This window comes from Leptodactylus fuscus, unplaced genomic scaffold (assembly GCF_031893055.1).
Source record: "Leptodactylus fuscus isolate aLepFus1 unplaced genomic scaffold, aLepFus1.hap2 HAP2_SCAFFOLD_208, whole genome shotgun sequence".
In the NCBI taxonomy this organism is placed as follows: Eukaryota; Metazoa; Chordata; class Amphibia; order Anura; family Leptodactylidae; genus Leptodactylus; species Leptodactylus fuscus.
This window is the reverse complement of record NW_027440231.1, coordinates 13,965-36,976: the sequence shown is the minus strand read 5'-3', so window position 1 is coordinate 36,976 and position 23,012 is coordinate 13,965. Positions and strand designations below refer to the sequence as shown.

At 49.6% G+C, this 23,012-nt stretch overlaps 1 protein-coding gene across 1 annotated transcript in view; it reads right to left on the bottom strand.

Annotated features, from left to right (window-relative positions):
• Nucleotides 1–7,100: 7,100 nt before the first annotated feature.
• The window catches only part of LOC142187368 (uncharacterized), a 28,746-nt gene continuing 12,834 nt past the window's right edge, over nt 7,101–23,012 (bottom strand). Inside the window, exons 2-4 of the mRNA XM_075261572.1 lie at nt 14,287–14,478; nt 14,071–14,194; nt 7,101–9,570 (exon numbers count right to left, since the gene is read on the bottom strand). Coding sequence (XP_075117673.1) covers nt 7,565–9,570; nt 14,071–14,194; nt 14,287–14,478 — 2,322 coding nt within the window. The 3' untranslated portion in view covers nt 7,101–7,564. The remainder of the gene's footprint in view (nt 9,571–14,070; nt 14,195–14,286; nt 14,479–23,012) is intronic.

Below are 23,012 nucleotides of genomic sequence, written 5' to 3'. Positions count from 1 at the left end.
CTGTGTGTAGGGGTCACTATGGACATAATACTGTGTGCAGGGGTCACTATGGGGCATAATACTGTGTGCAGGGGTCACTATGGGGCATAATACTGTGTGCAGGGGCCACTATGGGACATAATACTGTGTGCAGGGGCCACTATGGGACATAATACTGTGTGCAGGGGACACTATGGGACATAATACTGTGTGTAGGGGTCACTATGGGACATAATACTGTGTGCAGGGGTCACTATGGGGCATAATACTGTGTGCAGGGGCCACTATGGGACATAATACTGAGTGCAGGGGCCACTATGGGGGATAATACTGTGTGCAGGGGCCACTATGGGGGATAATACTGTGTGCAGGGGTCACTATGGGACATAATACTGTGTCTAGGGGACACTATGGGGGATAATACTGTGTGTAGGGGCCACTATGGGACATAATACTGTGTGCAGGGGCCACTATGGGGCATAATACTGTGTGCAGGGGCCACTATGGGACATAATACTGTGTGCAGGGGCCACTATGGGGGATAATACTGTGTGCAGGGGTCACTATGGGGGATAATACTGTGTGCAGGGGACACTATGGGACATAATACTGTGTGCAGGGGCCACTATGGGACATAATACTGTGTGCAGGGGACACTATGGGACATAATACTGTGTGCAGGGGCCACTATGGGACATAATACTGTGTGCAGGGGCCACTATGGGACATAATACTGTGTGCAGGGGCCACTATGGGACATACTACTGTGTGCAGGGACCACTATGGGGGATAATACTGTGTGCAGGGGTCACTATGGGGGATAATACTGTGTGCAGGGGTCACTATGGGACATAATACTGTGTGCAGGGGCCACTATGGGACATAATACTGTGTGCAGGGGCCACTATGGGGGATAATACTGTGTGCAGGGGCCACTATGGGACATAATACTGTGTGCAGGGGACACTATGGGACATAATACTGTGTGCAGGGGCCACTATGGGACATAATACTGTGTGCAGGGGCCACTATGGGACATAATACTGTGTACAGGGGCCACTATGGGACATACTACTGTGTGCAGGGACCACTATGGGGGATAATACTGTGTGCAGGGGTCACTATGGGACATAATACTGTGTGCAGGGGCCACTATGGGACATAATACTGTGTGCAGGGGCCACTATGGGGGATAATACTGTGTGCAGGGGTCACTATGGGACATAATACTGTGTGCAGGGGCCACTATGGGGATATTACTGTGTGCAGGGGCCACTATGGGACATAATACTGTGTGCAGGGGCCACTATGGGACATATTACTGTGTGCGGGGGCCACTATGGGGGATAATACTGTGTGCGGGGGCCACTATGGGACATAATACTGTGTGCGGGGGCCACTATGGGACATAATACTGTGTGCAGGGGCCACTATGGGGCATAATACTGTGTGCAGGGGCCACTATGGGGCATAATACTGTGTGCAGGGGCCACTATGGGACATAATACTGTGTGCAGGGGCCACTATGGGGCATAATACTGTGTGCAGGGGCCACTATGGGGATAATACTGTGTGCAGGGGCCACTATGGGACATAATACTGTGTGCAGGGGCCACTATGGGGCATAATACTGAGTGCAGGGGACACTATGGGACATAATACTGTGTGCAGGGGCCACTATGGGGCATAATACTGTGTGCAGGGGCCACTATGGGACATAATACTGTGTGTAGGGGCCACTATGGGGGATAATACTGTGTGCAGGGGCCACTATGGGGGATAATACTGTGTGCAGGGGCCACTATGGGACATAATACTGTGTGCAGGGGCCACTATGGGGGATATTACTGTGTGCAGGGGCCACTATGGGACATAATACTGTGTGCAGGGGCCACTATGGGGCATAATACTGTGTGCAGGGGCCACTATGGGGCATAATACTGAGTGCAGGGGACACTATGGGACATAATACTGTGTGCAGGGGCCACTATGGGGCATAATACTGTGTGCAGGGGCCACTATGGGACATAATACTGTGTGTAGGGGCCACTATGGGGGATAATACTGTGTGCAGGGGCCACTATGGGGATAATACTGTGTGCAGGGGCCACTATGGGACATAATACTGTGTGCAGGGGCCACTATGGGGGATATTACTGTGTGCAGGGGCCACTATGGGACATAATACTGTGTGCAGGGGCCACTATGGGACATATTACTGTGTGCAGGGGCCACTATGGGGGATAATACTGTGTGCGGGGGCCACTATGGGACATAATACTGTGTGCAGGGGCCACTATGGGACATAATACTGTGTGCAGGGGCCACTATGGGCATAATACTGTGTGCAGGGGCCACTATGGGACATAATACTGTGTGCAGGGGCCACTATGGGGCATAATACTGTGTGCAGGGCCACTATGGGACATAATACTGTGTGCAGGGGCCACTATGGGACATAATACTGTGTGCAGGGGCCACTATGGGGGATATTACTGTGTGCAGGGGCCACTATGGGACATAATACTGTGTGCAGGGGCCACTATGGGGCATAATACTGTGTGCAGGGGCCACTATGGGGCATAATAGAGCACGCAGTAATGCAGCAGGGGGGGGGGGGGGGTTGGTCAAGGTCTTCGGTGTCGGTCATGAAGGGGGGGCCCCCCATGTCAAAAGTTCACCACGGGGCCCCGCCATTCCTAGTTACGCCACTGACCCTAAGCATACTAAAAATTCTTTGCCCGTGGGGGAATTTTTGAGGATGAAAAGAACTTGTAGAAGACGAGATTCCTACGAGAGAGAAGCTTTAATAGTCCCAGAGGATGAATCAGAGAGGCGATCCGCGGGTGGACCAATAGGAGAACCTACAACATTGCTGCGAATAAGAGTAGAATGTGGATGAAATAAGAAAGAACAGAAGAAAGAAGGAACTGCAGCATCTCCACCCGATACAGTCTGGAATAGGAAAAAAATGATCGGGATTATTAAAAGCATCTTCCTATTGTGAATCAGGACCGCGCTCTAGAAGAAATAATTATGAAAGGACGCAACTTCATTTCCAAAAGAGGAAAAACTCTGAGTAATTCTAGATCACCCAGGGAGGACAACAAGAAGACTTTAGGTACATGGTTACACAGCGTAGGTTCTTACACAGTAGTAGGTTCTTACACAACGTAGGTTCTTACACACTGTAGGTTCTTACACAGTAGCAGGTTCTAACACAACGTAGGTTCTTACACACTGTAGGTTCTTACACAGTAGTAGGTTCTTACACACTGTAGGTTCTTACACAGCGTAGGTTCTAACACAGTAGCAGGTTCTAACACAACGTAGGTTCTTACACAGTAGTAGGTTCTTACACAGTAGTAGGTTCTTACACAGCGTAGGTTCTTACACACTGTAGGTTCTTACACACTGTAGGTTCTTACTCAGTGTAGGTTCTTACACACTGTAGGTTCTTACACACTGTAGGTTCTTACTCAGTGTAGGTTCTTACACTATAATAGGTTCTTACACACTGTAGGTTCTTACACAGTAGTAGGTTCTTACACACTGTAGGTTCTTACACAGTAGTAGGTTCTTACACACTGTAGGGTCTTACACAGTAGTAGGTTCTTACACACTGTAGGTTCTTACACAGCGTAGGTTCTTACACAATGTAGGTTCTAACAAAGCGTAGGTTCTTACACAGCGTAGGTTCTTACACAGTAATAGGTTCTTACACAGTAGTAGGTTCTTACTCAGTGTAGGTTCTTACACTATAATAGGTTCTTACACACTGTAGGTTCTTACACAGTAGTAGGTTCTTACACACTGTAGGTTCTTACACAGTAGTAGGTTCTTACACACTGTAGGTTCTTACACAGTAGTAGGTTCTTACACAGCGTAGGTTCTTACATAGTAGTAGGTTCTTACACAGCGTAGGTTCTTACACACTGTAGGTTCTTACACAGCGTAGGTTCTTACTCAGTGTAGGTTCTTACACACTGTAGGTTCTTACACACTGTAGGTTCTTACACAGCGTAGGTTCTTACACAGCGTAGGTTCTTACACAGTAGTAGGTTCTTACACAGCGTAGCTTCTTACACACTGTAGGTTCTTACACACTGTAGCTTCTTACACACTGTAGGTTCTTACACACTGTAGGTTCTTACACACTGTAGGTTCTTACACACTGTAGGTTCTTACACACTGTAGGTTCTTACACACTGTAGGTTCTTACACAGCGTAGGTTCTTACACAGTAGTAGGTTCTTACACAGCGTAGGTTCTTACATAGTAGTAGGTTCTTACACAGCGTAGGTTCTTGCACACTGTAGGTTCTTACACACTGTAGGTTCTTACACAGTAGTAGGTTCTTACTCAGTGTAGGTTCTTACACACTGTAGGTTCTTACACACTGTAGGTTCTTACATAGTAGTAGGTTCTTACACAGCGTAGCTTCTTACACACTGTAGGTTCTTACACACTGTAGGTTCTTACACAGCGTAGGTTCTTACACAGTAGTAGGTTCTTACACAGTAGTAGGTTCTTACACAGTAGTAGGTTCTTACACAGTAGTAGGTTCTTACACAGTAGTAGCTTCTTTCTCAGCGTAGGTTCTTACACACTGTAGGTTCTTACTCAGTGTAGGTTCTTACTCAGTGTAGGTTCTTACACAGTAATAGGTTCTTACTCAGTGTAGGTTCTTACACAGTAATAGGTTCTTACACACTGTAGGTTCTTACACAGTAGTAGGTTCTTACACACTGTAGGGTCTTACACACTGTAGGGTCTTACACAGTAGTAGGTTCTTACACAGCGTAGGTTCTTACACAGTAGTAGGTTCTTACACAGCGTAGGTTCTTACACACTGTAGGTTCTTACACAGCGTAGGTTCTTACATAGTAGTAGGTTCTTACACAGTAGTAGGTTCTTACACACTGTAGGTTCTTACACACTGTAGGTTCTTACACCAGTAGTAGGTTCTTACACAGTAGTAGGTTCTTACACACTGTAGGTTCTTACACACTGTAGGTTCTTACACACTGTAGGTTCTTACACACTGTAGGTTCTTACACACTGTAGGTTCTTACACACTGTAGGTTCTTACATAGTAGTAGGTTCTTACACAGCGTAGCTTCTTACACACTGTAGGTTCTTACACACTGTAGGTTCTTACACAGCGTAGGTTCTTACACAGTAGTAGGTTCTTACACAGCATAGGTTCTTACACAGTAGTAGGTTCTTACTCAGTAGTAGGTTCTTACTCAGTAGTAGGTTCTTACACAGCGTAGGTTCTTACACACTGTAGGTTCTTACACAGCGTAGGTTCTTACACACTGTAGGGTCTTACACAGTAGTAGGTTCTTACACAGCGTAGGTTCTTACTCAGTGTAGGTTCTTACTCAGTGTAGGTTCTTACTCAGTGTAGGTTCTTACTCAGCGTAGGTTCTTACATAGTAGTAGGTTCTTACACAGCGTAGGTTCTTACACACTGTAGGTTCTTACACACTGTAGGTTCTTACACACTGTAGGTTCTTACACAGTAGTAGGTTCTTACTCAGTGTAGGTTCTTACACACTGTAGGTTCTTACACACTGTAGGTTCTTACACACTGTAGGTTCTTACACACTGTAGGTTCTTACACAGCGTAGGTTCTTACACAGTAGTAGGTTCTTACTCAGTGTAGGTTCTTACACACTGTAGGTTCTTACACACTGTAGGTTCTTACACACTGTAGGTTCTTACACAGCGTAGGGTCTTACACAGTAGTAGGTTCTTACACAGCGTAGGTTCTTACACACTGTAGGTTCTTACACAGCGTAGGTTCTTACACACTGTAGGTTCTTACACAGTAGTAGGTTCTTACTCAGTGTAGGTTCTTATACAGTAGTAGGTTCTTACACAGTAGTAGGTTCTTACACAGTAGTAGGTTCTTACACAGTAGTAGGTTCTTACTCAGTGTAGGTTCTAACAGGAAATAGAACAGATTTTGCAAGTACAGATTCAAATGGACAGTATAAAATGAAAAGCTTTATCAGTTGTATGAGCAATCACGTAGTTTCTATGATCTCATGTAGGCCGCACTATTAGAGCCCCTTTAAGATCCGTGTTCCGGAGCACGTACAAAGTATAAGAAATGAAAATAGTTTGCAGAACACGGGGGTATCGAGACATTTTAAGGACGTTCATGCTGGAAATATTTCCAGCTTAAGGTTTGTAGGCATTGAACAGGTTAAACGACCTACAAGAGCAGGTAACCGGGAACATCAGCTACGACTTAGAGAAGTGTATTGGACCTTGGACCCGTTTCCCCAAGGGAATGAATAGCAGAACTGATGTCGTAGATATCGACAATGCATGAAATGATTTTAGAACCTCAACCATCCCATAATCTTTGGATTCTTTCCGGATACACTTCTCTGCTCGTTCCATGTTTGGCATAGGTGTCTCAATCTATGAAGAATTCTATAAGACGACCTGTGAGGGACTCATGCCTGACGTAATCTCTTAAATAACGGTTCCCTTTTGTATACCTAGGACCTCGGGACGTTTTCAATCCCCCCCTGGACTTGGGTTTTACCATCCTAGAATAACCCGCAGCATCCATCTTTGATGCGGGCACGGTACTGAGAAGATTCAGCGGGGCAATGCTATAAATCTAGACATGCAATGGATTGGACTGGTGACAAGGGCTGATCTGCCTGAGGACTCCATTGTGCCACAGTATGGCATCTGTCTGTACATTTACTGCTCATGTATCACCGATGCTGCTTTTTGTAAGATTTTCGGATCTTTTCTCCATGGAGACTTTTTGATGAATGTTTTTCTATATTTTTATGGTGTTGATGTTTTTGTAACCTTCTACGCTCGAGATCTCCTCATTGCTTGTGAGCCCTCACCAGGTTCTAGCATTGGTTACAACATATTCCAGTTCATTTAGGAGCCATGTCAATTTGATACAGGTATTACAAATTTGGGGCGGTACAAGTACTGGGGAGATCTCGACTTTTGAGAAAGGAAGAAATCCGAAACGCGTCAGCCTAAAATTTGGGAGTACCATTGCCTCTTATAAGAAGATTGGAACAATACAGAAGGAGTTTTTACATTCGCACTACGGCCCTTGCTGGATTCATTTTTTTATTGTGGACAGTCTGTTATACATAGGAGCCATCACTACAGGTAAGGAGGGGAGGTCGGGGGAGCCCCTTACAGAAGAACTTACAGGGCTGACAGACATCGCGCCTGTTTGGAGGTCACCAAATACTTATTTCCCACCAATTGGCCAATACATTTTTTCCAGATCAGACAATGGGATTTTCTGGATTGGTTTTCCCATTTTGTCTCTCGAAGTTGAGGTAACTTACAGGCCGACCTCATCTTTGTAAGTACGAGAACTTGTACAATTGGTCACTGACTAAATACGTTTTCCCCTCTGTATATACTTGGCCAAATAAAACATGAGGGGGTCGGAAAATAGTTGTCGGCCAAACAAGCATTTAGCCCTAAGCTATGGGGTTTGGGCAGCGCCCTTGGGTCCTGCCCTTATTTTAGGTCTCCCCCCCAGCCACCATGAAACGTGTGGCTTAGACTTGACGGTTCTCTCAGAACTCAGAGTCTTCCATGTGGGTCTTTTTATGGACGAAGAGTTCATTGTAGACCTCGAAGCATTTGCCGCATTCGGGGCACTGGAATGGTTTTTCTACTTTGTGATTTTTTTCATGGCTCGGGGGATTCTCCTCTTTATGGTTCCGACAGTCAGGACACTGGTCTTTGGTTTCTCCGGGGGGTTTCTTACGATCCAATAGCAGGACATTGTCCGAAAAATATTTGTTGCAGTCCGAACATTGAAGTGTCCTCTGTTTCGCATGCAAACTTAGGTGCGCTTCGAGATGAACCTTCCTCAGAAAATACTGTCCACATTCTGGACATTGGGGCGTTTTCTTTTTTGAGTGAGTCCTTAAGTATTTTGTAAGATTAGAAATGTCACCAAAGGTCGCCCCAGTTTCGTGCATCTTCTGAGAACTAGGGCGACTTCTGAACAACCGTGGATCCTTAAGATGGCTCTGCAGTTTGGTGGTTGCGTTAACTGATTTAGCGCCATCTACGTCAACTAAGTGAGCCAGGACGATGACCTTCATGGGCGAGGAGGAACTCTCTTTGGATGGATGTTGTAGGGAGGATTCCCCCTTAGGTGGAAAGTTCTTTGTATGGTCGGCAGTGCCAGATGGATCAGTCTCTTTTTTAACGTATCCCGCCTGACTAGTGGTTGGGTCCTGATGTGTCTGGGAGAAAGGAGATTTGGTGTTGCACTGAAACGAAGACGCATCCCCTTTAATATGTGTGAATTGATATTTTCTATGAGAACTTTTGGCATCTGGGAAGTTTCTTACTTCACATGGTTCCAACTCCTCCTTAATATGTGACGTTTGAAATTGTTGCGTGTGATGTATGGGAATATAACTGCTGGGACATGTGAGGCTTCCACCATCATACCAGGTTGGTTCCTCTTTAACTTGAGCAGATGGATGTTGTGGGTAATCTTTGGATGTATAAGGACCAGGACAGGCAATGTTTCCTTCATTATCGGAGTCAGGCTCCTTCTTCATACAAGCATATTGATGTTCCAGTGTGTGAGTGGAGGACGTAGACCCGGTGGGGCCATCACAAGGTGCAGCTCTCTTGGGTTTTGGGATATCTTCATCATCATCATATGAGACTGGTTCCTCCTTAACATAAGGCAACAGATACTGTAAATGGTCTGAGGGTGTATTTCTCCGGGGTTCTGTAAGATCTTCATCATATGAGACTGGTTCCTCCTTAATATAAGGAGATGATGGACCATGTGGTATAGGATCTGAGGGTATATAAAGATCAGGGTCTTGAAGGGTTTCTTCATCCCACGAGATTGGTTCCTCCTTGATATTAGCTGATGGGCAATGCAAAAGATCTGAGGGTGCATATCTCCGGGGTTCTGTGAGATCTTCATCACCTGAGACTGGTTCCTCCTTAATATAAGGCGATGATGGACCATGCACAAGATCTAAGGGGGTGTAAATATCAGGGTCTGGAAGGGTTTCTTCATCACATGAGATGGATTCCTCCTTAACATTAGGCAGTGGATGCAGTAAGTGGTCTGAGGGAGAATATCGATTGGGTTTTGTCAGATCTTCATCACATGAGACTTGTTCCTCCTCGACATAAGAAGATGGATCAGGATGTGTAAGATGAGAGGGTGTATAAATATCAGGGTCTGGAAGGGTTTCTTCATCACATGAGATTGGTGTCTCCACCCTGTTTGTAGACGGATACTGTGTGTTCCCCTCAGAGGGTGTATAAATATTGGAGTCTATGAGGGTTCGCCTTTGACATGAGATTGGTTCCTCCTTAGCCTGGGGAGGTTTGTGTGGTTGTCCATGATCTGGGAGTGTCTGGAGCTCTGGGTCTAGGAGGTTTCCTTCATTACAAAAGGCTGGTTCCCCCATAACCTGAGTCAATGAGGATTGTGCTACGTTGGGGAGCCCATAATCAGGGATGTTCTTTAACTTTCCACCATCACATGAAACTTGGGTGACATTTTTTGAGGTTTTCTTCGGGTCAGGAAGTCGTCCTGGAAAATACAAATAACATCGATTTTTACTTCCGATTCTGTATAATCTGTTACTGATCCATTAGACCCAATAAGAAGCGCACGGATACATGTATACCAGACCCAGGGACTCAATAGGTTATAGAGTGAGGTCTTAAAAGGAACGTGCCAGCAAGACCCAAAATGACTCAGGAGACCCTGAGCTGGGTGATATGCTGGTTCTGGTGACAGTAACCTATCTAGTGATGTGGGGGTCAGATGATGGGGGGAGGGGGGATCTAGGGGCCCCTCCATACTGCTCTCTACCATCTCTCCTCTTACCTGGTGATGTGGGGGTCAGATGATGGGGGGGGGATCTAGGGGCCCCTCCATACTGCTCTCTACCATCTCTCCTCTTACCTGGTGATGTGGGGGTCAGATGATGGGGGGGGAGGGGGATCTAGGGGCCCCTCCATACTGCTCTCTACCATCTCTCCTCTTACCTGGTGATGTGGGGTCAGATGATGGGGGGGGGATCTAGGGGCCCCTCCATACTGCTCTCTACCATCTCTCCTCTTACCTGGTGATGTGGGGGTCAGATGATGGGGAGGGGGATCTAGGGGCCCCTCCATACTGCTCTCTACCATCTCTCCTCTTACCTGGTGATGTGGGGGTCAGATGATGGGGGGGGGGGAGATCTAGGGGCCCCTCCATACTGCTCTCTACCATCTCTCCTCTTACCTGGTGATGTGGGGGGTCAGATGATGGGGGGGGGGATCTAGGGGCCCCTCCATACTGCTCTCTACCATCTCTCCTCTTACCTGGTGATGTGGGGGGTCAGATGATGGGGGGGGGGATCTAGGGGCCCCTCCATACTGCTCTCTACCATCTCTCCTCTTACCTGGTGATGTGGGGGTCAGATAATGGGGGGGGGATCTAGGGGCCCCTCCATACTGCTCTCTACCATCTCTCCTCTTACCTGGTGATGTGGGGGTCAGATGATGGGGGGGGATCTAGGGGCCCCTCCATACTGCTCTCTACCATCTCTCCTCTTACCTGGTGATGTGGGGGTCAGATGATGGGGGGGGATCTAGGGGCCCCTCCATACTGCTCTCTACCATCTCTCCTCTTACCTGGTGAAGTGGGGGTCAGATGATGGGGGGGGGGATCTAGGGGCCCCTCCATACTGCTCTCTACCATCTCTCCTCTTACCTGGTGATGTGGGGGTCAGATGATGGGGGGGGGGGGGGGATCTAGGGGTCCCTCCATACTGCTCTCTACCATCTCTCCTCTTACCTGGTGATGTGGGGGTCAGATGATGGGGGGAGGGATCTAGGGGCCCCTCCATACTGCTCTCTACCATCTCTCCTCTTACCTGGTGATGTGGGGGTCAGATGATGGGGGGGGGGATCTAGGGGCCCCTCCATACTGCTCTCTACCATCACTCCTCTTACCTGGTGATGTGGGGGTCAGATGATGGGGGGGGGGATCTAGGGGCCCCTCCATACTGCTCTCTACCATCTCTCCTCTTACCTGGTGATGTGGGGGTCAGATGATGGGGGGGGGGGATCTAGGGGCCCCTCCATACTGCTCTCTACCATCTCTCCTCTTACCTGGTGATGTGGGGGTCAGATGATGGGGGGGGGGATCTAGGGGCCCCTCCATACTTCTCTCTACCATCTCTCCTCTTACCTGGTGATGTGGGGGGTCAGATGATGGGGGGGGGGATCTAGGGGCCCCTCCATACTGCTCTCTACCATCTCTCCTCTTACCTGGTGATGTGGGGGTCAGATGATGGGGGGGGGGGGATCTAGGGGCCCCTCCATACTGCTCTCTACCATCTCTCCTCTTACCTGGTGATGTGGGGGTCAGATGATGGGGGGGGGGGATCTAGGGGCCCCTCCATACTTCTCTCTACCATCTCTCCTCTTACCTGGTGATGTGGGGGGTCAGATGATGGGGGGGGGATCTAGGGGCCCCTCCATACTGCTCTCTACCATCTCTCCTCTTACCTGGTGATGTGGGGGGTCAGATGATGGGGGGGGGATCTAGGGGCCCCTCCATACTGCTCTCTACCATCTCTCCTCTTACCTGGTGATGTGGGGGGTCAGATGATGGGGGGGGGATCTAGGGGCCCCTCCATACTGCTCTCTACCATCTCTCCTCTTACCTGGTGATGTGGGGGGTCAGATGATGGGGGGGGGATCTAGGGGCCCCTCCATACTGCTCTCTACCATCTCTCCTCTTACCTGGTGATGTGGGGTCAGATGATGGGGGGGGATCTAGGGGCCCCTCCATACTGCTCTCTACCATCACTCCTCTTACCTGGTGATGTGGGGTCAGATGATGGGGGGGGATCTAGGGGCCCCTCCATACTGCTCTCTACCATCTCTCCTCTTACCTGGTGATGTGAGGGTCAGATGATGGGGGGGGGGGGATCTAGGGGCCCCTCCATACTGCTCTCTACCATCTCTCCTCTTACCTGGTGATGTGGGGGTCAGATGATGGGGGGGGGATCTAGGGGCCCCTCCATACTGCTCTCTACCATCTCTCCTCTTACCTGGTGATGTGGGGGTCAGATGATGGGGGGGAGGGGGATCTAGGGGCCCCTCCATACTGCTCTCTACCATCTCTCCTCTTACCTGGTGATGTGGGGGTCAGATAATGGGGGGGGGATCTAGGGGCCCCTCCATACTGCTCTCTACTATCTCTCCTCTTACCTGGTGATGTGGGGGGTCAGATGATGGGGGGGATCTAGGGGCCCCTCCATACTGCTCTCTACCATCACTCCTCTTACCTGGTGATGTGGGGGGTCAGATGATGGGGGGGGATCTAGGGGCCCCTCCATACTGCTCTCTACCATCTCTCCTCTTACCTGGTGATGTGGGGGTCAGATGATGGGGGGGGGGGATCTAGGGGCCCCTCCATACTGCTCTCTACCATCTCTCCTCTTACCTGGTGATGTGGGGGTCAGATGATGGGGGGGGGGGATCTAGGGGCCCCTCCATACTGCTCTCTACCATCTCTCCTCTTACCTGGTGATGTGAGGGTCAGATGATGGGGGGGGGGGGGATCTAGGGGCCCCTCCATACTGCTCTCTACCATCTCTCCTCTTACCTGGTGATGTGGGGGTCAGATGATGGGGGGGGGGATCTAGGGGCCCCTCCATACTGCTCTCTACCATCTCTCCTCTTACCTGGTGATGTGGGGGTCAGATGATGGGGGGAGGGATCTAGGGGCCCCTCCATACTGCTCTCTACCATCTCTCCTCTTACCTGGTGATGTGGGGGTCAGATGATGGGGGGGGGGGGATCTAGGGGCCCCTCCATACTGCTCTCTACCATCTCTCCTCTTACCTGGTGATGTGGGGGTCAGATGATGGGGGGGGATCTAGGGGCCCCTCCATACTGCTCTCTACCATCTCTCCTCTTACCTGGTGATGTGGGGGTCAGATGATGGGGGGGGGGGATCTAGGGGCCCCTCCATACTGCTCTCTACCATCTCTCCTCTTACCTGGTGATGGGGGGGGTCAGATGATGGGGGGGGGGATCTAGGGGCCCCTCCATACTGCTCTCTACCATCTCTCCTCTTACCTGGTGATGTGGGGGTCAGATGATGGGGGGGGGGATCTAGGGGCCCCTCCATACTGCTCTCTACCATCTCTCCTCTTACCTGGTGATGTGGGGGTCAGATGATGGGGGGGGATCTAGGGGCCCCTCCATACTGCTCTCTACCATCTCTCCTCTTACCTGGTGATGTGGGGGTCAGATGATGGGGGGGGATCTAGGGGCCCCTCCATACTGCTCTCTACCATCTCTCCTCTTACCTGGTGATGTGGGGGTCAGATGATGGGGGGGGGGGATCTAGGGGCCCCTCCATACTGCTCTCTACCATCTCTCCTCTTACCTGGTGATGGGGGGTCAGATGATGGGGGGGGGATCTAGGGGCCCCTCCATACTGCTCTCTACCATCTCTCCTCTTACCTGGTGATGTGAGGGTCAGATGATGGGGGGGGATCTAGGGGCCCCTCCATACTGCTCTCTACCATCACTCCTCTTACCTGGTGATGTGGGGGTCTGATGATGGGGGGGGGATCTAGGGGCCCCTCCATACTGCTCTCTACCATCTCTCCTCTTACCTGGTGATGTGGGGGTCAGATGATGGGGGGGGGGGGGATCTAGGGGCCCCTCCATACTGCTCTCTACCATCTCTCCTCTTACCTGGTGATGTGGGGGTCAGATGATGGGGGGGGGGGATCTAGGGGCCCCTCCATACTGCTCTCTACCATCTCTCCTCTTACCTGGTGATGTGGGGGTCAGATGATGGGGGGGGGGGGTCTAGGGGCCCCTCCATACTGCTCTCTACCATCTCTCCTCTTACCTGGTGATGTGGGGGTCAGATGATGGGGGAGGGGGGATCTAGGGGCCCCTCCATACTGCTCTCTACCATCTCTCCTCTTACCTGGTGATGTGGGGGTCAGATGATGGGGGGGGGGGGATCTAGGGGCCCCTCCATACTGCTCTCTACCATCTCTCCTCTTACCTGGTGATGTGGGGGTCTGGGGGTCGTCCATCATCACCTCCTTGTACAGATCCTTGTGTCCTTCTAAATACTCCCACTCCTCCATGGAGAAATAGACGGTGACATCCTGACACCTTATAGGAACCTGACAACACAATGACACCGTCCTCATCATCCTCCAGACACATCATCCCTTGTGTTAGTCTCTAATGTCCCAGCATTCCCGGCAGCGCTCACCTCTCCGCTCAGCAGACACATCATCTTCTTGGTCAGCTCCAGGATCTTCTGCTCGTTGTTGCTCTCAGGTATCAGTGAGTGAGGTGAAGGCTCCATGATGGGGCTCCGGCTCCTGCTCCATCCTCCTGACACATGGGGGCGGCTGCTGGGGGTCACATACTTATCAGATGTCTTCTTCACTACTGTGTAGTCCTGAGTATGGAGAGAGCCTGATAAATATCACTATAGACATTCCCACAATCCCTCCCCTCACCTCTCCTGTGTTATTACATGGGACAGATTTCCCACAATCCCTCACCTCTCCTGTGTTATTACATGGGACAGATTTCCCACAATCCCTCCCCTCTCCTGTGTTATTACATGGGACAGATTTCCCACAATCCCTCCCCTCTCCTGTGTTATTACATGGGACAGATTTCCCACAATCCCTCTCCGCTCCTGTGATATTACATGGGACAGATTTCCCACACTCCCTCCCCGCTCCTGTGTTATTACATGGGACAGATTTCCCACAATCCCTCCCCTCTCCGCTCCTGTGTTATTACATGGGACAGATTTCCCACAATCCCTCACCTCTCCTGTGTTATTACATGGGACAGATTTCCCACAATCCCTCCCCTCTCCTGTGTTATTACATGGGACAGATTTCCCACAATCCCTCTCCGCTCCTGTGTTATTACATGGGACAGATTTCCCACAATCCCTCCCCTCTCCTGTGTTATTACATGGGACAGATTTCCCACAATCCCTCCCCTCTCCTGTGTTATTACATGGGACAGATTTCCCACAATCCCTCCCCTCTCCTGTGTTATTACATGGGACAGATTTCCCACAATCCCTCCCCTCTCCTGTGTTATTACATGGGACAGATTTCCCACAATCCCTCCCCTCTCCTGTGTTATTACATGGGACAGATTTCCCACAATCCCTCTCCGCTCCTGTGTTATTACATGGGACAGATTTCCCACAATCCCTCCCCTCTCCTGTGTTATTACATGGGACAGATTTCCCACAATCCCTCCCCTCTCCTGTGTTATTACATGGGACAGATTTCTCACAATCCCTCCCCTCTCCTGTGTTATTACATAGGACAGATTTCCCACAATCCCTCCCCTCTCCGCTCCTGTGTTATTACATGGGACAGATTTCCCACAATCCCTCCCCTCTCCTGTGTTATTACATGGGACAGATTTCCCACAATCCCTCCCCTCTCCTGTGTTATTACATGGGACAGATTTCCCACAATCCCTCTCCGCTCCTGTGATATTACATGGGACAGATTTCCCACACTCCCTCCCCGCTCCTGTGTTATTACATGGGACAGATTTCCCACAATCCCTCCCCTCTCCGCTCCTGTGTTATTACATGGGACAGATTTCCCACAATCCCTCACCTCTCCTGTGTTATTACATGGGACAGATTTCCCACAATCCCTCCCCTCTCCTGTGTTATTACATGGGACAGATTTCCCACAATCCCTCCCCTCTCCTGTGTTATTACATGGGACAGATTTCCCACAATCCCTCTCCGCTCCTGTGTTATTACATGGGACAGATTTCCCACAATCCCTCCCCTCTCCTGTGTTATTACATGGGACAGATTTCCCACAATCCCTCCCCTCTCCTGTGTTATTACATGGGACAGATTTCCCACAATCCCTCTCCGCTCCTGTGTTATTACATGGGACAGATTTCCCACAATCCCTCCCCTCTCCTGTGTTATTACATGGGACAGATTTCCCACAATCCCTCTCCGCTCCTGTGTTATTACATGGGACAGATTTCCCACAATCCCTCCCCTCTCCTGTGTTATTACATGGGACAGATTTCCCACAATCCCTCCCCTCTCCTGTGTTATTACATGGGACAGATTTCTCACAATCCCTCACCTCTCCTGTGTTATTACATGGGACAGATTTCCCACAATCCCTCCCCTCTCCTGTGTTATTACATGGGACAGATTTCCCACAATCCCTCCCCTCTCCTGTGTTATTACATGGGACAGATTTCCCACAATCCCTCACCTCTCCTGTGTTATTACATGGGACAGATTTCCCACAATCCCTCACCTCCCCTCTCCTGTGTTATTACATGGGACAGATTTCCCACAATCCCTCCCCTCTCCGCTCATGTGTTATTACATGGGACAGATTTCCCACAATCCCTCCCCTCCCCTGTGTTATTACATGGGACAGATTTCCCACAATCCCTCACCTCTCCTGTGTTATTACATGGGACAGATTTCCCACAATCCCTCACCTCCCCTCTCCTGTGTTATTACATGGGACAGATTTCCCACAATCCCTCCCCTCTCCTGTGTTATTACATGGGACAGATTACCCACAATCCCTCCCCTCTCCTGTGTTATTACATGGGACAGATTACCCACAATCCCTCCCCTCTCCTGTGTTATTACATGGGACAGATTTCCCACAATCCCTCTCCGCTCCTGTGTTATTACATGGGACAGATTTCCCACAATCCCTCCCCTCTCCTGTGTTATTACATGGGACAGATTTCCCACAATCCCTCCCCTCTCCTGTGTTATTACATGGGACAGATTTCCCACAATCCCTCTCCGTTCCTGTGTTATTACATGGGACAGATTTCCCACAATCCCTCTCCGCTCCTGTGTTATTACATGGGACAGATTTCCCACAATCCCTTCCCTCTCCGCTCCTCTGTTATTACATGGGACAGATTTCCCACAATCCCTCACCTCTCCTGAGTTATTACATGGGACAGATTTCCCACAATCCCTCACCTCTCCTGTGTTATTACATGGGACAGATTTCCCACAATCCCTCACCTCTCCTGTGTTATTACATGGGACAGATTTCCCACAATCCCTCCCCTCTCCTGTGTTATTACATGGGACAGATTACCCACAATCCCTCTCCTCTCCGCTCATGTGTTATTACATGGGTCAGATTTCCCACAATCCCTCCCCTCTCCGCTCCTGTGTTATTACATGGGACGGATTTCCCACAATCCCTCACCTCTCCGCTCCTGTGTTATTACATGGGACAGATTTCCCACAATCCCTCCCCTCTCCTGTGTTATTACATGGGACAGATTTCCCACAATCCCTCTCCGCTCCTGTGTTATTACATGGGACACATTTCCCACAATCCCTCCCCGCTCCGCTCCTGTGTTATTACATTGGACAGATTTCCCACAATCCCTCCCCGCTCCTGTGTTATTACATGGGACAGATTTCCCACAATCCCTCCCCTCTCCTGTGATATTACATGGGACAGATTTCCCACAATCCCTCCCCTCTCCGCTCCTGTGTTATTACATGGGACAGATTTCCCACAATCCCTCACCTCTCCGCTCCTGTGTTATTACATGGGACAGATTTCCCACAATCCCTCCCCTCTCCTGTGTTATTACATGGGACAGATTTCCCACAATCCCTCTCCGCTCCTGTGTTATTACATGGGACAATTTCCCACAATCCCTCCCCTCTCCTGTGTTATTACATGGGACAGATTTCCCACAATCCCTCCCCTCTCCTGTGTTATTACGTGGGACAGATTTCCCACAATCCCTCACCTCTCCGTTCCTGTGTTATTACATGGGACAGATTTCCCACAATCCCTCACCTCTCCGTTCCTGTGTTATTACATGGGACAGATTACCCACAATCCCTCACCTCTCCGCTCCTGTTTTATTACATGGGACAGATTTCCCACAATCCCTCACCTCTCCTGTGTTATTACATGGGACAGATTTCTCACAATCCCTCCCCTCTCCTGTGTTATTACGTGGGACAGATTTCCCACAATCCCTCACCTCTCCGTTCCTGTGTTATTACATGGGACAGATTTCCCACAATCCCCCACCTCTCCGTTCCTGTGTTATTACATGGGACAGATTTCCCACAATCCCTCACCTCTCCGCTCCTGTGTTATTACATGGGACAGATTTCCCACAATCCCTCACCTCTCCTGTGTTATTACATGGGACAGATTTCCCACAATCCCTCTCCGCTCCTGTGTTATTACATGGGACAGATTTCCCACAATCCCTCCCCTCTCCGCTCCTGTGTTATTACATGGGACAGATTTCCCACAATCCCTCCCCTCTCCTGTGTTATTACATGGGACAGATTTCCCACAATCCCTCCCCTCTCCTGTGTTATTACATGGGACAGATTTCCCACAATCCCTCCCCTCTCCTGTGTTATTACATGGGACAGATTTCCCACAATCCCTCCCCTCTCCTGTGTTATTACATGGGACAGATTTCCCACAATCCCTCCCTGCTCCTGTGTTATTACATGGGACAGATTTCCCACAATCCCTCCCCTCTCCTGTGTTATTACATGGGACAGATTTCCCACAAACCCTCTCCGCTCCTGTGTTATTACATGGGACAGATTTCCCACAATCCCTCTCCGCTCCTGTGTTATTACATGGGACAGATTTCCCACAATCCCTCCCCTCTCCTGTGTTATTACATGGGACAGATTTCCCACAATCCCTCCCCTCTCCTGTGTTATTACATGGGACAGATTTCCCACAATCCCTCCCCTCTCCTGTGTTATTACATGGGACAGATTTCCCACAATCCCTCCCCTCTCCGCTCCTGTGTTATTACATGGGACAGATTTCCCACAATCCCTCCCCTCTCCTGTGTTATTACATGGGACAGATTTCCCACAATCCCTCTCCGCTCCTGTGTTATTACATGGGACAGATTTCCCACAATCCCTCCCCTCTCCTGTGTTATTACATGGGACAAATTTCCCACAATCCCTCACCTCTCCTGTGTTATTACATGGGACAGATTTCCCACAATCCCTCCCCTCTCCGCTCCTGTGTTATTACATGGGACACATTTCCCACAATCCCTCCCCTCTCCGCTCCTGTGTTATTACATGGGACAGATTTCCCACACTCCCTCCCCTCTCCGCTCCTGTGTTATTACATGGGACAGATTTCCCACAATCCGTCCCCTCTCCTGTGTTATTACATGGGACAGATTTCCCACAATCCCTCCCCTCTCCTGTGTTATTACATGGGACAGATTTCCCACAATCCCTCTCCGTTTCTGTGTTATTACATGGGACAGATTTCCCACAATCCCTCTCCGCTCCTGTGTTATTACATGGGACTGATTTCCCACAATCCCTCCCCTCTCCTGTGTTATTACATGGGACAGATTTCCCACAATCCCTCTCCGCTCCTGTGTTATTACATGGGACAGATTTCCCACAATCCCTCCCCTCTCCGCTCCTGTGTTATTACATGGGACAGATTTCCCACAATCCCTCCCCTCTCCTGTGTTATTACATGGGACAGATTTCCCACAATCCCTCCCCTCTCCTGTGTTATTACATGGGACAGATTTCCCACAATCCCTCCCCTCTCCTGTGTTATTACATGGGACAGATTTCCCACAATCCCTCCCCTCTCCGCTCCTGTGTTATTACATGGGACAGATTTCCCACAATCCCTCCCCTCTCCTGTGTTATTACATGGGACAGATTTCCCACAATCCCTCCCCTCTCCTGTGTTATTACATGGGACAGATTTCCCACAATCCCTCACCTCTCCTGTGTTATTACATGGGACAGATTTCCCACAATCCCTCACCTCTCCTGTGTTATTACATGGGACAGATTTCCCACAATCCCTCCCCTCTCCGCTCCTGTGTTATTACATGGGACAGATTTCCCACAATCCCTCCCCTCTCCTGTGTTATTACATGGGACAGATTTCCCACAATCCCTCTCCGCTCCTGTGTTATTACATGGGACAGATTTCCCACAATCCCTCCCCTCTCCTGTGTTATTACATGGGACAGATTTCCCACAATCCCTCCCCTCTCCTGTGTTATTACATGGGATAGATTTCCCACAATCCCTCCCCTCTCCTGTGTTATTAAATGGGACAGATTTCCCACAATCCCTCCCCTCTCCGCTCCTGTGTTATTACATGGGACAGATTTCCCACAATCCCTCCCCTCTCCTGTGTTATTACATGGGACAGATTTCCCACAATCCCTCTCCGCTCCTGTGTTATTACATGGGACAGATTTCCCACAATCCCTCCCCTCTCCTGTGTTATTACATGGGACAGATTTCCCACAATCCCTCCCCTCTCCGCTCCTGTGTTATTACATGGGACAGATTTCCCACACTCCCTCCCCTCTCCGCTCCTGTGTTATTACATGGGACAGATTTCCCACACTCTCTCCCCTCTCCGCTCCTGTGTTATTACATGGGACAGATTTCCCACAATCCCTCCCCTCTCCGCTCCTGTGTTATTACATGGGACAGATTTCCCACAATCCCTCCCCTCTCCTGTGTTATTACATGGGACAGATTTCCCACAATCCCTCTCCGCTCCTGTGTTATTACATGGGACAGATTTCCCACAATCCCTCCCCTCTCCTGTGTTATTACATGGGACAGATTTCCCACAATCCCTCCCCTCTCCTGTGTTATTACATGGGATAGATTTCCCACAATCCCTCCCCTCTCCTGTGTTATTAAATGGGACAGATTTCCCACAATCCCTCCCCTCTCCGCTCCTGTGTTATTACATGGGACAGATTTCCCACAATCCCTCCCCTCTCCTGTGTTATTACATGGGACAGATTTCCCACAATCCCTCCCCTCTCCTGTGTTATTACATGGGACAGATTTCCCACAATCCCTCTCCGCTCCTGTGTTATTACATGGGACAGATTTCCCACAATCCCTCCCCTCTCCTGTGTTATTACATGGGACAGATTTCCCACACTCCCTCCCCTCTCCGCTCCTGTGTTATTACATGGGACAGATTTCCCACAATCCCTCCCCTCTCCTGTGTTATTACATGGGACAGATTTCCCACAATCCCTCCCCTCTCCTGTGTTATTACATGGGACAGATTTCCCACAATCCCTCTCCGTTTCTGTGTTATTACATGGGACAGATTTCCCACAATCCCTCTCCGCTCCTGTGTTATTACATGGGACTGATTTCCCACAATCCCTCCCCTCTCCTGTGTTATTACATGGGACAGATTTCCCACAATCCCTCTCCGCTCCTGTGTTATTACATGGGACAGATTTCCCACAATCCCTCCCCTCTCCGCTCCTGTGTTATTACATGGGACAGATTTCCCACAATCCCTCCCCTCTCCTGTGTTATTACATGGGACAGATTTCCCACAATCCCTCCCCTCTCCTGTGTTATTACATGGGACAGATTTCCCACAATCCCTCCCCTCTCCTGTGTTATTACATGGGACAGATTTCCCACAATCCCTCCCCTCTCCGCTCCTGTGTTATTACATGGGACAGATTTCCCACAATCCCTCCCCTCTCCTGTGTTATTACATGGGATAGATTTCCCACAATCCCTCCCCTCTCCTGTGTTATTACATGGGACAGATTTCCCACAATCCCTCCCCTCCCCTGTGTTATTACATGGGACAGATTTCCCACAATCCCTCACCTCTCCTGTGTTATTACATGGGACAGATTTCCCACAATCCCTCACCTCCCCTCTCCTGTGTTATTACATGGGACAGATTTCCCACAATCCCTCCCCTCTCCTGTGTTATTACATGGGACAGATTACCCACAATCCCTCCCCTCTCCTGTGTTATTACATGGGACAGATTACCCACAATCCCTCCCCTCTCCTGTGTTATTACATGGGACAGATTTCCCACAATCCCTCTCCGCTCCTGTGTTATTACATGGGACAGATTTCCCACAATCCCTCCCCTCTCCTGTGTTATTACATGGGACAGATTTCCCACAATCCCTCCCCTCTCCTGTGTTATTACATGGGACAGATTTCCCACAATCCCTCTCCGTTCCTGTGTTATTACATGGGACAGATTTCCCACAATCCCTCTCCGCTCCTGTGTTATTACATGGGACAGATTTCCCACAATCCCTTCCCTCTCCGCTCCTCTGTTATTACATGGGACAGATTTCCCACAATCCCTCACCTCTCCTGAGTTATTACATGGGACAGATTTCCCACAATCCCTCACCTCTCCTGTGTTATTACATGGGACAGATTTCCCACAATCCCTCACCTCTCCTGTGTTATTACATGGGACAGATTTCCCACAATCCCTCCCCTCTCCTGTGTTATTACATGGGACAGATTACCCACAATCCCTCTCCTCTCCGCTCATGTGTTATTACATGGGTCAGATTTCCCACAATCCCTCCCCTCTCCGCTCCTGTGTTATTACATGGGACAGATTTCCCACAATCCCTCACCTCTCCGCTCCTGTGTTATTACATGGGACAGATTTCCCACAATCCCTCCCCTCTCCTGTGTTATTACATGGGACAGATTTCCCACAATCCCTCTCCGCTCCTGTGTTATTACATGGGACACATTTCCCACAATCCCTCCCCGCTCCGCTCCTGTGTTATTACATTGGACAGATTTCCCACAATCCCTCCCCGCTCCTGTGTTATTACATGGGACAGATTTCCCACAATCCCTCCCCTCTCCTGTGATATTACATGGGACAGATTTCCCACAATCCCTCCCCTCTCCGCTCCTGTGTTATTACATGGGACAGATTTCCCACAATCCCTCACCTCTCCGCTCCTGTGTTATTACATGGGACAGATTTCCCACAATCCCTCCCCTCTCCTGTGTTATTACATGGGACAGATTTCCCACAATCCCTCTCCGCTCCTGTGTTATTACATGGGACAATTTCCCACAATCCCTCCCCTCTCCTGTGTTATTACATG